Source organism: Actinia tenebrosa, unplaced genomic scaffold, assembly GCF_029948245.1.
Source record: "Actinia tenebrosa isolate PJP-AT-01 unplaced genomic scaffold, QUT_ActTen_1.0 PGA_scaffold8__29_contigs__length_14323225, whole genome shotgun sequence".
NCBI classification, from domain to species: Eukaryota; Metazoa; Cnidaria; class Anthozoa; order Actiniaria; family Actiniidae; genus Actinia; species Actinia tenebrosa.
Window position 1 is genome coordinate 12,035,708 of NW_028292585.1, and position 15,109 is coordinate 12,050,816.

The 15,109-nt window shown below is 37.5% G+C and overlaps 1 protein-coding gene across 1 annotated transcript; it reads right to left on the minus strand.

Annotated features, from left to right (window-relative positions):
- Positions 1-1,397: 1,397 nt before the first annotated feature.
- Positions 1,398-9,827, minus strand: LOC116293656 (uncharacterized). Its single transcript, XM_089024348.1, has 8 exons — positions 9,044-9,827; positions 6,639-6,778; positions 5,352-5,378; positions 4,955-5,017; positions 4,380-4,469; positions 3,160-3,289; positions 2,543-2,628; positions 1,398-1,628 (listed from the first exon to the last, which is right to left on the minus strand). The coding sequence occupies exons 1-8, from the start codon at positions 9,504-9,506 to the stop codon at positions 1,398-1,400; spliced, it is 1,230 nt and encodes a 409-aa protein (XP_088880474.1). The 5' UTR covers positions 9,507-9,827.
- Positions 9,828-15,109: the final 5,282 nt, after the last annotated feature.

The following is a 15,109-nucleotide window of genomic DNA, read 5'->3' on the forward strand; positions in this document are numbered from 1 at the left end:
AAATAGCTACTATTTTCAGTATCAACTTTGTTTTTATTTCATGGTTTTACTGCATGCGCTATAGAACAACGAAAGACGTATGTGGTGAGAAGGTTTGCAAAAGCTAAAGTAAAATACAGGAAAACGATGCCACCATGGTCACGTTTGCTATTTGGCGGGAAGAAAATTAAAAACGTCAATGTAAAACTGTCTATTGCTACGACGGTGCTCTTACAATATCTTCCATACAGAATTAATCCTCATAGTATCTTCTGTATTCCATTTCATTCCTTCAAGACTACCATCCCTAGATGTGGATCAGTTCAGCGGACACTCCCAGTAGTTAAGATAGCAGTACAAACTGCATCGTACTCGAGAAAAACTTGGATGACTGTCCTTTGCACATGCATCGGTAAAGTCGCTCACCGCTTGGTTTGTATACGAGTTGAAATTGTACTCTAGCGCACATTAGTTGAACATGTAGCACCGACAATTCTCTTACCCTGGAAAAGTCAACGACATTAATTTGTTACTAAAAATAGAATAAAAAGAAAATAACATTTGCTCTTCCTTGAGATTGGTTAACACTAAAAAGTAAAAAATCATCCTTCTTTTACGAGGTTAGCACTAATAATTGACTAACTCATGAGCCTGGGGCCCTCGTTCCATCGAATTTGATTTTTACCATAACTTGGAAATTTCTCGCGCGCTGATTGGCTTAGAATCATTGTCGATTAGAGGCTAGACCTGCTTGTGCTTACGACATCCATCACGCGCACTGAGCGAGCGGATGAAAACGACTTTTTCAAACTATTTACTTGTCTTTTGTTTAAATTTTTTCGATTATTAACAAATCGAAGTCAGCTTTCTATGGGTTTGTACTGTATTCGAATATGAAATGACTTCAAAAATGATCCAATTTTTGCAGTGAGCTGACTTGTCGAGTTTGGATCATTTTTGACGTCATTTCGTGTTACAGTACAGACCCATAGAAAATTGACTTCGATTTGTTAATTGATTTTAGAAGTTGATCTTTGCAGAGGGAGGAAAACAGGAGAACCTGAAGAAAAACCCTCGAAGCACAGGAGAGAACCAACAAACAACTCTACTCGGATTCGAACACGGGTCGCATTGGTGATAGGCGAGCGCTGAATGAGCTAGTTTGTTGTTTGATTGGTTGATGGGATGCCAGTTGAATGGGCGGGTGGGTGAGTGACGTGTCTACAGGGGAGTATAGGTAAATGGGCTGATCGGTTGCTTGTTTGTCCGTAGAATGGTTTAGTTTGTTGTGGTGTTCATGATGGATTTGGTTGTGTGGGTAGATGAGTGTATGGATACTTAGGTGAAACGTTTAATAGTCTGGTCGTTTAATTAGTCGTACGGTCGATTGGGGTTGTATTAGTCGGCCGTTTGGTTGGCTAGTGAACAGTACTCACACTAGGTTCCATCCATATGAGATCAGTTTCTGCCAGTCTGTCCGCTGTGACCGGTGTACTAGTCGCAATCTTAAACTGACATAAGCTAAAGTTAGCTCCACCACTCGCTACGGGTCCCTGAATTCCTGGGGGTCCCTGTGACCCCTGTGACCCCGGTGGACCTTGCGACCCTGGAGGGCCAATTGGACCTTCTTGCTTACTAACGTTCGATATCTAGTAAAATAAAAACACAGATTAAGTTCAGGTATTTATCCCAAACCGTAGAAAATACAGCCAATCAGAATTCAGGAAAGCCGTTGTAATTCTTCCTTCCCATCATGCGCTACGCACTGAATCTATGCATTTGTATTTTCTATAAGGATCAAGGGATGAAATATAGAAAGGAAGTGTGTGTATACAAAAAACATAAAAATGACAAGGGGGATATCCGTGGTATGTCAGGAGTAAATATAATATTTTAAAGGCTGTTTGGAAAAAAATTGATTTGACGAATACGAATTAAAAAGTTCAAACCTTACATGATACTACTTTGGATGTATTCAGTGGTTCTCGACCTTTTATAGTTAATAGAAACTTTGCACCATCATCGCGCCGGCGCTCATAATACAGTTTGAACTACCTGAATGTGGTTAGATGACAGAACCCTAAAACCCTTTGCTCTCGGGAATTGAATTCTTTCTTATGTAAAACGATTGTATTGTTCCTGCCATCTAACATGGCTGCCGTCACGTGATGGTGCAAAGCCTCTATACCATATAAAGATGATTACCTGGTAGAGATAAAGTTATAGTGTAATCGAGCTTGTAACCAATTTTTGGCTAAGTTTCAATATTTTTTCTTGCTTATATATATTGTATTCAAATCTGGTTCTAAAAAATATTGTTGTTGTTGTTGTAGTACGAGGAGAAAAAGAATTAACCCAAGAATCGAATAATTTAGTTAATGATTGAAAGTGGTTTATATAGCGTTCTTTTCTACGTAATACTCAAAGGTGCTGACACGTGTTTGGTATGTATAAGGTGTAATTGACAAGCCACGTCGTCCAATCTTTGCTTGTGTTCAGTTTCCCATGTGTCTTTCTGATCTCAGTATTTCTTATTCAAAATATTTTTCATATGTTTTCGTACCTGATCGGTAAGAGAAGTGTTGATATGCATTATGGTATTGTGCAAAGTCTGGTCCGTTGATCTCATTTCAATGTCGTTATATTCAGCTACAAAAGAATAAAAATTGATAGGCTATAATATTAAAAGGATCTTATACAGACAAATGAATTTTCTTATCATATAATTATCTATAAAATACCTATATTTCTCTTTGCAGATACGAACGCGCTCACTCGTGAGAGATCTTTTCAACACGTCGAAGATAAATTTCGTATTTTTGCGCGCCCAATATCCTCTATATATCTTATATTTTTCATTGTTCATATGTTATTACACTAACAGGGTCGGGTCAAACGTCTAACTTCACATGAGCCGAACCTAATACATAAAATTATACCGCCTTGTTATCTATTGTTTCAATTATGTTCGGCTCATGTTAAGTTCGACAGTTTGACCTGAACTGTTGTATCTTATTCCATAAAGCGTTTTCACGTGACGTCACAGCGTCCATGTTGGTGTACCAAAACAATACATTTTCTAGCCTCCGGGAGTGGAACTCTATTTTTATGCAAAAACTGTGCTGAAAATTTCTATTGTTTGGTACACCAATATGGCTGCCTTGTCACGTAAGTACAAACGCTCTATTCGATATCTGATAATGTTTTCAATGCCAGTATACCTTGTTTTGAGGTTGATGATATCTTTAGTTGCTTGAAGACAGCAATCCTTTGTCGATGTGTTGGTCAAAGCCATCTGATTTAGTTTTACCTGTAGATGTGATAGAGAATTCGAAGCAGCCAGGATTGTTATTTATTGTCTCGGTATTCACTTTCTTCAATTAGCCATTCCGAGGTCGAGGAAAAAGCAGGGCGAATTGCTGTCTCTTTCGTCCCCTAAAACCGCTCAAAATGCATTGCAATGCTAACTCGACCCAGTTTTTTCCTTAACCTAAGAAAAGTTAATATCCACTGTATTCCTGCATGATTTGACAAGTAAACAGCTAGTAGGTACTTGCGTCATTCCGCGTATTTGAATTATGATAATAAATAGACGTGATGTCACACAGAAATTCCGGTTTATAAGCCCCCCCCCCCCCCCTCCCTTAGCATATAACCCCACTTTCTCAGTGTGAAAGTGAGACCCTCAATGTTATAAGCTCCCTCTTTTGATGGAGTACCGCCGTGCAGCCCCGTGACAAATGACAAATGGGATATTCCATGGTGTGTCACGAGTAAATATAACATTTGTAGGCTGTTTGGAAAAAAAAACTAATTTGACGAATAGTAATGATAAAAAGGTAAATTATACACCGTGAAAAGATAAAAAACTTACTGACGTTTCGGATGCTAGTCCTTCGTCGGAGTAAAAGAGAAAGAGGTGGTAGAAAGGAGTGTTTATATGATAGAATAAGACAAAAGAAACCAATGAGAACAAGGTAGGCAAGGAAACAAAAACAAAGAATCAAAGACAAAATAAAGGGTTAGTTGAAAGCAAAGCGTTCATGAATCCCGTTGGGACTAAGAGTGCCCATAGGTGAATAAGCCGCATTTCTTTGGTCTTGTGACAATCATTGTTGCCGTTTATCAAAGAAAGACCGAAACCAATGAAGTCAGAAAGAGAATGGTTGGACGGTATATTGACGGTATATATTCTGAAACTGTTGTATCTTATTCGCGTTTTCACGTGACGTCACAGAGGCCATGTTGGTATTCTAACCTCGGGGAATTGAACTCTATTTTATGAAAAAAAAAACTGTGCAGAAAGTTTCTGTTGTTTGGTACAGCAATATGGCTGCCTAGTCACGTGAGTGCAAACGCTCTATTCGTTATCTGATGACGTTCTGAATACCAGTATATACCTTGTTTTTGAGGTTGATGATATCTGTAGTTGCTTGAAGGCAGCAATCCTTTGTCGATGTGTTGGTCAAAGCCATCTGATTTAGTTCTACCTGTAGATGTGATAGAGAATTCGAAGCAGCCAGGATTGTTATTTATTGTCTCGGTATTCACTTTCTTCTATTAATTATCCCTAAGTCGAGGAAAACACTGGGACGAATTAATTGACATTGCAGTGCATTGTGGGGTTATGTTATAGGACATATTTCCAAGATGGCGTCTATCGTGTTCCCTAAAATGTCCCAAAATGCATTGCAATGCTAACTCGACCCAGTTTTCTCCTTAAACTCGGAATGGCTAATATCCACTGTATTCTGCATGATTTGACAAGTGAACAGGCTAGTTATAGGTACTTGCTGTCATTGCGCATGTTTAAATTATGAGCCATCCTAGATATAATATAACCCCCGTCCCCCCATCCCGGTCATAAGTTCATTAAAAGACCCCTATGAAATTTGTATGATCGAGGCCAGGGCATATGGCCGGGATTCTACGGCAGTAACGTAAATATATTTGTTTTGATAGGAAACGTTTTCACCTGTTGTTTCAGGGCGTGAAACTCTTTTTCCAGTTTGTCATACTTTTGCTGCAATGACTGAGTCTGCAATCAAAAACAAACAAACAAAGGTGAATACATGCACCTGAAACAACCCAATATGTGGACCTTCATTACGCGGCAGTCATGTTAATACCCATGAGAATTACAAAACAAAAAACAAAAAGTAAAAGTTCTTATTAACTCATCATAAAGCGATTGAATTAACCTGATTCACAGGAAAATTCATCATGAAGCAATCGGATGTTGCGTGAGACAGGTCCAAGTAATACAGGTGACACTGCTAGCCTGCAGCTTAGGTCGTTCATCCAAGAGATGATTAATTATTGTCTGAATTGGTAAAAGTGCATGATATCTTTTGTTTTTCTTCTACTCTTACCTTGAGGGTCTCTTGAATCTTTTCTTCCTGTTAAACGAAAACCACGTTAATCGATTAGTTATTTGTAACGCATGCGCTGTCGTGCCATCAGTGCGTTTGCAACACATGACCCACGCTAAATGATTGTTCATTATGTAGGGGAGGGAGGGGTGGGGTAAATTCTTAAAGTAAAGAAATCCAGTCTCCTGAGGACTTGAACCTATTGTTTTGTCACCCAGATTGAGCTGCATTTCAAAGTGCTCCAAGGGGTCTATAGAAACCTTTTACGTTTAAACTAAATTCAGTTCAGATCGATCGCGATCGACTCAGATCGATTTCTTGGAGCTCGCTCACACTTTAGGTCCATTTTAGAGCGATCTAGTTTAGATAGATCCGAAATCGATCCGAGCTCAGTTCTCGAGGGCATTCACAGCTATAAACGACCATAAACGTACAAAAAGAACACAGGTAGTCTAACCAAAACCGTGTGAGTGCCAACATATCTAGAGGTTTGGAAACTAGTATGGATTACATTAAACTATGGCAGATTTAGTTCCACTCTTTCCTTCCTTCTTTGCTCTCATTACGCTTTTCTTTCGCGTATTTTCCAGCATATTCATACTTGCTTTTAGGTGACAAAACGTCCTTGTCGTTCGAAGTTTTACTTTTTGACATCATTCACTAGAGTAGACTGTGTGTATGCTACTAGTAAGCTGCGATATGATGCAGAATATACACATCTATTGTGTATAAATAGGCATAATAGACACTAGTAGGCACTAGACAGTCAATAGACATCTACTGTGTGTAGCAGATAATTGAAGCAGGTCAAATTTACTATGATCCACGTTCCGTTTAGTTTTACTAAACACATCCCACATGGAAAGGAGTGAGTATGCGCTCAAAGCCATTAGCGTTAACTCTGGGCCGCCTGTGGTTCATTACATCAAGAGTAAACTTTAAAGATAGCATTATGACGTAAGCCTTTATGCTTCCAGACCAGGTCTTTAATTGGCACATAAAGCCATTAACGACACCCGATCATTTCAGCATTGTTTGTGTTGACTCAGGCCTCGTCCACACGTATTTGAATGTTTTTGAAAACGGAATTTTCCCTTTTGCGAATTGGCCTTCATTCTACACTTCAGATCCGGTGAATAGTATACCGGCCACTTACGCAACTTTTCGAAAACGGATACGTGTGGACGGGCGAAGAAGATTCGAAAGGCACTATGTGTACATGAGAATTTCTTCGAAAACGGAATACAAAATCGCGTTTTCGGATAGGTGTGGACAGGACCGGCTTACGTTCAAAGTCGTTAGTTTCTGTTCCAGTACATTCAAGGTCGTTAGTTTCTGTTCCAGTACTGTGATTGTCTTCTTCATGCCATTCAACTTGCTGTCCATACTCTCATTAGCTGTCTGTTTATTGGTCTCTGGTGCAGCACCTGTATGGAATGTATGATGATACGTATTTTAATAACTGAAAAAGATATCGTCTTTGATTTGATTACAATAGCTTCAACCAATTTATGGTTGCGCTGCCCGTAGTTACCAGTTTTGCGCATGCTATGTCCCATAATCTCAACCAATCGACTAGAATATATCTGGGAAGTTAAAACTCTGATTTGTTCGCGGACAATTAATTTCGTTTTGTTTAATATCACTTGAAAATAGAAGAATAGAAAAATAGAATACTGCGTAGTTGTTTTTGTGACAAGATTTCATTTCACTTGAAATACTGCTGCAATTGTGATTGGTTTGTACGGTCTGAGTCGGAACCATGAATAATCCCCTTCACACGGTTCCCTGTGCCATCTTGAAAGGTAGCCGGGCCTTTGCATCGAAGCGAGACGAACCGTGAGCTTGCAATGATAGAGACCTTTTTTAACACCTTGGACAATTATTCACATGTCTCTATCATTGCAAGCTCACCGTTCCTCTCGCTTCGATGCAAAGGCCCGGCTACCTTTCAAGATGGCGCAGGGAACCGCGAAGAGGACTATTCTCGATAGCTTGTAAACTTGACCTGATATCAGGGTCAGAGAGAATATCCAAGGCTCCATCCAATCAGAAGTGTTGGGTGGTGATATACTAGAGCATGACACTTATTAAAGATTTTATAATTAGTTTAGTGATATGAATTTCGTGACTTCTTCCACTCAACTAATTAAGAGTTCTAAGAATAGATTTCTTAGTAAATCCATAAATCCTTTAATGCTTTACAGTGTAATCTTGCCTGAGTCTTTGTCAAATATGTACACAACCATCAGATACAATCATTCAATAAAAAAGCGATGTTGGAAGTGTTTAGCCCAAGTCAAGGAGAAACGTAATAAAATGGGTGGGGATTGGGGGGGGGGGGGGAGGGGGGGTCGTAGGATTTATGGGAATCACAAGGTTTTGGAGAACTGGAGAACTGGAGGATGGATCAACCATATAACTGATGACAGGTATTATTAAGGGGGGACGGGAGTAGCACAATGAGAGATTAACAACCACTATTGTCGAGTAAGGAACGTACAAAATCTGATGATTTTTCATGGGGGAGATCAGTTAATCCTTATGACGTCGCAAGAAATGTAATGAGACCCACCCTCCCCACTCCTCCCCCGTCGCAGGTCACAAATAATGAAGGCCGGATTAAGACATATATTTCAAAAGACATATAATTCAAAGATGTGGAGCAAATAATTCCGCCTCCCACCACAAAACAAGTCTAAGAAACATGGGCTTGATTGGATGAAACATGGTGACTTTTGAAACCTCCAAGCATCTATTGATCATCTATTGATCACTAAGTGTTGGATCATTCATCGTTCTAATGATCGCGATTTGAATTCTTGTATACCATTTAATAATCTAAGTCAATTAAAATTGCCCGACATTTTTCATTGACAGATTTTAAAAATCGATTTCATACCGACTTCCGCACTAAATATTTTCTCCATTGACCTAATGACGAGCTGCAAATACTCCACTTAAGTTATAGTTATTTTGAGTATGTGATCATAGCCAATAATTAAGGGGTTCTACTAAGGTATCAAGTAATCTTATTATCAATTTAATTAGAATTAATTGTGCAGAAGTTATTTATCTTTTGCCTCTAGCTGAAAGGAATCTGTTTGTACATTTAGTGTTTTCTTAAGCGATTTTATACGAACAAATACCTCGACACTAAATATGGAACATTGCAGTGATTCAAACTCGTTATCGGACGAAAACCTGTTGCGAACAAATGCTTGGTGTTGAAATAATAATTGGAGTGTTGGAGTGATTAAATACAAAGGAAATTGAACGAGAAGGCAAGAGAAACGTACTAGTATAGCTATAGTCAACTCCCTTTGAATATAGATTTGTTTCGAGTGAAAGATGATGCTAAGACATGGATTAAAACTGTGGTACGACATTCAGTAGATTTATTCTTTGTCGGTAGTCAGTTCAAATCTAGAATGTAAACCTTGATATTGTAATTTTTCCGACATTTAGTCAGCGGACTAGAGATCTTCAGCCTATTGAACGGATAAATGAGGTTAGTGGACGGTAATTAAGGATGGTTTTTTGGTTTGTGCAATAGCTTTAAGCTCTGCACTTGCCTTGACCTTCTTCTATCTTATAAAGTCATTATTTGATGATTTTAAGCAACAGGCTTAGCCCCAAATGAATGTAAAGGATGAAATGGATGTATCAAATAAAAATATCGTCTCGCATACCTTTAATCCTCTCGGCACAGCAGTTTCCTTTAACTTTTCCAAATATTAAAAGCATTGTCAGCAATATCGAACCTATCGATAAAAGGCATACGAAACTGAACATGGCCATGAATTGGCATCTCATGCGCTGGACGTTATTGTTAGAATCCTTTATTAAGCTCCTCCTGGAAGTCCATTCGCCTTGTCGAACACTTCGAGATGTTTTGTTACGTGATTGAAGAGTAGAATCTGCAGGATCATTAGTGCTGTTTGATAGACCGGCTTTCTGTGTCCCTTCTCTTGTATCAGTAGAAATGTCTTGACTATTTACTGTACCTAAAGGCTCGTTCAAGCGATCAAACGCAGGGCTGATGATAAGAGAACGCGGTGCCTTGTACGAAACAAAGTCAGGATCTTTTTCATTAGCGTTTGACGGTAAAACTTTACTGCCAATTGACGTCTTTTTCGTTTTAAAGGCCGCCATCTTTTCCTTCTTCTTTTATATTTTACAAGACCTTGTCATCAACGGCTGTATGCAGATCTTTGGGTACATACAAATCAATCTATCCACACAATTCGCATATGAATATGGTGGGGCCTATCGATCGTGCAGGGCGGTAACTGCTCCTAAAGCCTACCTCGACAAGCTAGAGGCATTTTGTGAACAATCAGGCTTAACAGTTAATATAACAAAGACAAAAGTGATGGTTTTCAATAATACAGGGAAGACAATGAATAACTTCCAATTCTATTTGAACAAATTTAAACTAGAAAACGTTAAATCATATAAATATTTCGGATTAAATTTTACAACCTTTGGAAACTTTACGTTTGCAAAACAAGAATTAAAAAAAGCTGCATTAAAGGCACTATTTCAGATGAAAAAACAAATGGGTGAATTTTTCACATCCAATATCAAATTAACTATAAAACTGTTTGACTCGCTTGTTACGCCAATACTTCTATACGCAAGTGAGATATGGGGTATCGAAACATTAAGCACCAAAGACCAAGAGCCCATGGAACTTGTTCATTTGAAATTTTGCAAAATGCTCCTCAAGGTGACAAAGAATGCTAGTAACCTTGCATGCAGAGCTGAGTTAGGAAGGTTTCCGCTAAAATGCAAAGCATGCAGTAGAAGCTTTAAATTCTGGTATAAAATTATAAAGTCGGAACTACACCCAAAAAAACTTTCAGCCGAAGTCTACCAAGATATTAAAAATGAAGCTAAAAAAGCCTTTTGGAGCATAAAAATTAAAACTACTTTAGAACAACTCGGATTGGGGATAATTTGGATGAAACAAGATGAACTTTCTCCAAGATGGTATGAATATGGAAAAATAACCCAAAGAATATATGACATTGAGAGGCAAATTTTATGGAGTAACCTCCACAATGATGAAAGGAAAGACGACAGACATAAAAATAAACTCAGAGTCTTTCGTCAGTTCAAAACGGATTATAACTTTGAAGAATATTTAAGTCAAGTCACCAATATTAAGCACAGAGTGGCGCTTACAAAATTAAGAATTAGCAACCATAAGCTTGAAGTAGAAACGGGGAGGTATAAGAGGCCTTATCTCATTTACGATGAAAGGATTTGCCCAGTGTGTAAGTCGGGAGTAGAAAACGAAAAACACTTTCTAGTTTGGTGTCCACTATATGACTCTCATAGAAACGACTTAAGAGAGTTCATAGAAAAAAACACCAGCATTAATTTCAACAATATGAGCGCTGACAGTCGTTTTATGTTCTTAATCAATTCAAAATCAGCGTCTCTACAAAGAGCCATATCAGCATACATTCATCAATGTATGCTGATACGTGAAAATGAAATAAGAAAATTACCTAATACATAGTATATATATATACCTATAATATATTTGGAATCAAACACTCATGTACTATTAAGTATAAGGTGCCAAATAAAATTGTATTGTATTGTATTGTATTGTATTGTATTGTATAGCTATTCTTATGTTTTTAGTTGACTGGATTGCACCACATCCTATATTTTACGTCAAAGTTTAGTCTTACTACCGCGATAAGATATTGAATGCTAAAGATTTTGAGATTTTATGCCCAGCTCTTTTACTACCGTCTAAAGTAAGAATTGCACCACTCACAGGCAATACGGATATCGTCATATCTATTTTAGAATTAGGAATTGCACCATAGTACAAATGGCCTGTCAAGATAAGGCTCCGATCTACAGGTAGCATGAAGTGGATAAAACTACACGAAGATGAACCCACAGTCCGAGCCATTGCCCAGGAGAATAGGGCTAATGAAGCCCTAACCAATGCAATATCGATAGTCCATCCATCCGCTTCATATTAATTCAAAATCGCTCAGGGTGGATGTCAATCTACACTAGAATCTACACTAGATTCTACACTAGAATCTATACTAGATCTACTATCTACACTAGAATCTACACTAGAATCTACACTAGAATCTACACTAGAATCTACACTAGAATCTACACTAGAATCTACACTAGAATCTATACTAGATCTACTATCTACACTAGGATCTACACTATATATAGTGCTAAGCTATCAGCTATCAAGCTATCGACTATTGGCATGTACCTGGCCTGAAAGTCCACACCTGGCTGAACTCATTAGTGAATAAGAAATTTGCACTAATTATTTTTAAAAATTGGACGGTTTGTCTCGTAAAACTGAGAAAGAGTAGATCGTGGTCTTGATATCTAGTAGGTTTTTTTGACTCGCAAATTTTGCAGAACACAGTCCTCTATTGTTTCAAGTGACGGGTGTTTCTATTGAACAAATATATACTGACAATCAAAACATAATACTTAGTTGAATAATGCCGGAAAAGAGCTGTAACTAATTTTTTTTTTTTTGTATTCACATGCATTGAGCGTTTTATGAATAAAAGTTGTTCCTTGGGCAAGTCATCTAATTGTTTGTTTTTTGATGAGTCAACTTCGTAGAACTCAGTTAGGGTGAAACAAAAGCATAAAGTAAAAAGAGTCTAATCCTTTAAGTAGTAAGACAAAGGACAATATCCGTAGAACTCAATTAGGATGAAACAAAAGCCTAAACTAAGCCTTTAAGGCTTTGAGATAGAAAAACTATATTTTATGAATAATTAGAAACTTTTATTAGGATTAAACTTTGACGTAAAATATAGGATGTGGTGCAATCCAGTCAACTAAAAACATAAGAATAGCTATAACGTCATCTCTGTAAAGACCCTGAGGGGGAGGGGGGGGTACCTCAATGGCACCTCAATGGCACCTCACTCGAGTGATGCAGAACCGCCATTTCATATCTACTAACTCTAAGTAGTGCCAGTGGTATATTCGATCCACTGATTGATTTCATAACTCATCCTTGGTTTCAAGTGACTACTTTCAAATGCATTTTTAACCATGATTAGGATTAAAGTGTCTCTAGATGAGATGCGTGCACTCAGGGCCACACCAATTTAAGGTTATCACGAGGCTCCTAATTTAGTCCCGATTACAAAGAAACTCCACATTTATCATGTTTGCTTGCCCCTGAACTCCTTAAAACAAGCAATGGTACTAGTTCACTTGCCAACGATGCATTGATGCCAACAAGGTGGAGAAAGTGTTCTTATGAACTTGTTTAGCTATTAGTACTGAACACCCAATACTAGAACAGGCGATGCCATCCTTTAAAATAACTGGATAATGTTACTTTTACTTGTGCAGCTAAGCTGATCATCGCAGCGGTTCTCAATGGTCAACAGATTAGCCTGACCTCAACCGAGCCACCTCACAAGACCATTTTTGCACAAGGGTCAAAATTAAAGGAAATCTAAAGAAACTAAGCAGAACTCGTGAATGACACTCTTTGGGGATAACCATCCAAAGATCAACAACAACTGATGCTCGGGAAATCATGTATCACTATTCTGAGCAATTATAAAATATCTATTAAGTTTTAATAGAAAATGATAGTTTCGAGCGATGTTGTACTTTGGAGCAAGATTATTAAAAGCAAACTTCGTCCTCATCTTGGTAAATCCGTTGTTAATTACATTCCTTCACGTTAACTGATTCTAAGAATACCAATTTCCATATTATCAATGTTAATTTACTAATTTAAATGGCGTTTCTTCAGTGAAACTATCTGACTTCAGGGAGCTTTATTGTCGACTTCAATCAGGTCTGTAGTTATACCAAGTTTCCTACATAAGGTTTGATATTCATGGAGCAAAGTTAAGACTAACAAAACAAGACACTTACATTAATGATTTGTTTATTTAGATAATGTAAACAAACACCTAAGGTTTCTCTGTAAAAATGTGGGTCATGAAATATTCAGCTGTTGTTTCATCTACATATATTTATTATTTTCAGAGCTTTCGGATCTTAGATGATCCATCATCAGGGATTATGGTGTTACCGTAGCAAAAAGAAAAAAAGAAAAAAGAAAAAGAACAAAATCGCTTACATGCGAAGCCAGCTCGCATCGTAGGTTTTTTCGGCTCGCTTTATAATCTTCCTCTATAGTTACGCTGGCATTTAATCAATGTAGATAAAATAGAAACTGAAAATTTAATGTGCACATCATTTAGTGTTAAATGGAAGATGTTTTAATGAGTAGATATGAAATGGCGGTTCTGCATCACTCGAGTGAGGTGCCATTGAGGTGCCATTGAGGTACCCCCCCCCCCTCCCCCTCAGGGTCTTTACAGAGATGACGTTATAGCTATTCTTATGTTTTTAGTTGACTGGATTGCACCACATCCTATATTTTACGTCAAAGTTTAATCCTAATAAAAGTTTCTAATTATTCATAAAATATAGTTTTTCTATCTCAAAGCCTTAAAGGCTTAGTTTAGGCTTTTGTTTCATCCTAATTGAGTTCTACGGATATTGTCCTTTGTCTTACCACCGCGATAAGATATTGAATACTAAAGATTTTGAGATTTTATGCCCAACTCTTTTTCTTCATATTTTCATTTGTGTTATCAAGTGGATTTTATTTCACAGTTTGATAATCTTTTTCCTTTGAATTTTAGAACCAAGACGTATTAGATATGAAATGACAGTTCTGCATCCGGTGCCACCGGTGCGAACCGGTGCTCTCCCCCATACCCTACTCCGGACCCGTAATAACGGTGACGTCATGGCTATTCTTACTACCCCGTGTTTCTAGCCATGTCTATTCTTAGTTTGCTGGATTGCACCACATCCTATATTTTACGTCAAAGTTTGATCCTAATAAAATGTTCTGATCTAATTATTCATAAAATATAGTTTTTCTGTCACAAAGCCTATTGTTAATGGATAAGACTCTTTTTACTTTATGCTTTTGTTTCACCCTAATTGAGTTCTACGAAGTTGACTCATCGAAAAACAAACAATTAAATGACTTGCCCAAGGAAAAAGAGCAAACACGTTTTTCAAAAATCTTTTCCTTTTTTAATTTATTTATAAAACGCTCAATGCATGTGAATACAAAAAAAGTTTAGTTACAGCTCTTTTCATTTTTTAACTAAGTATTATGTTTTGATTGTCAGTATATATTTGTTCAATAGAAACTTTGTTCTTTAGCTTTAGCTATCTTGTATAGCACTCTATAATTTTCGCTCGTAATCTTGTCTAGACAGTTCAAGTGCATTTAGATTGTGTATTGTCAATTGTCTGGAACGTTTCAATGGTCTCGGGACATTTCGTTCCGTCGTTATTTCTTTTCTGCATGCTAGGCTTTATAAGAAACGCAGACAATGTCATTGGTATTTCATTGCATATGATATATATACATATATATATATATATATATATATATATTAAAAAAAAAAAAAAAAACCTTTCGTGCTAGGACTTTTGTGTTATCTCTCTATGCTGTCATACCTTTTAGCGCGTTATATTTACAAAACCTTGATACAATCTTTTCGCGTAACCAGGCCCTTAAGAAATTAGCTTTGCTGTCAGTCTGGCCTTTATGATTGGCTGCGGCGTTATTAGGACAATTAAGCCGTCTTCTAGCTGTATCTGTAGGTCCCTTTGTATGCTATCGCAACAGCATTTCAAGCTTTACGTCGGGACCCTCTTATGCGTTTATTTTGCTAATTTTTCGT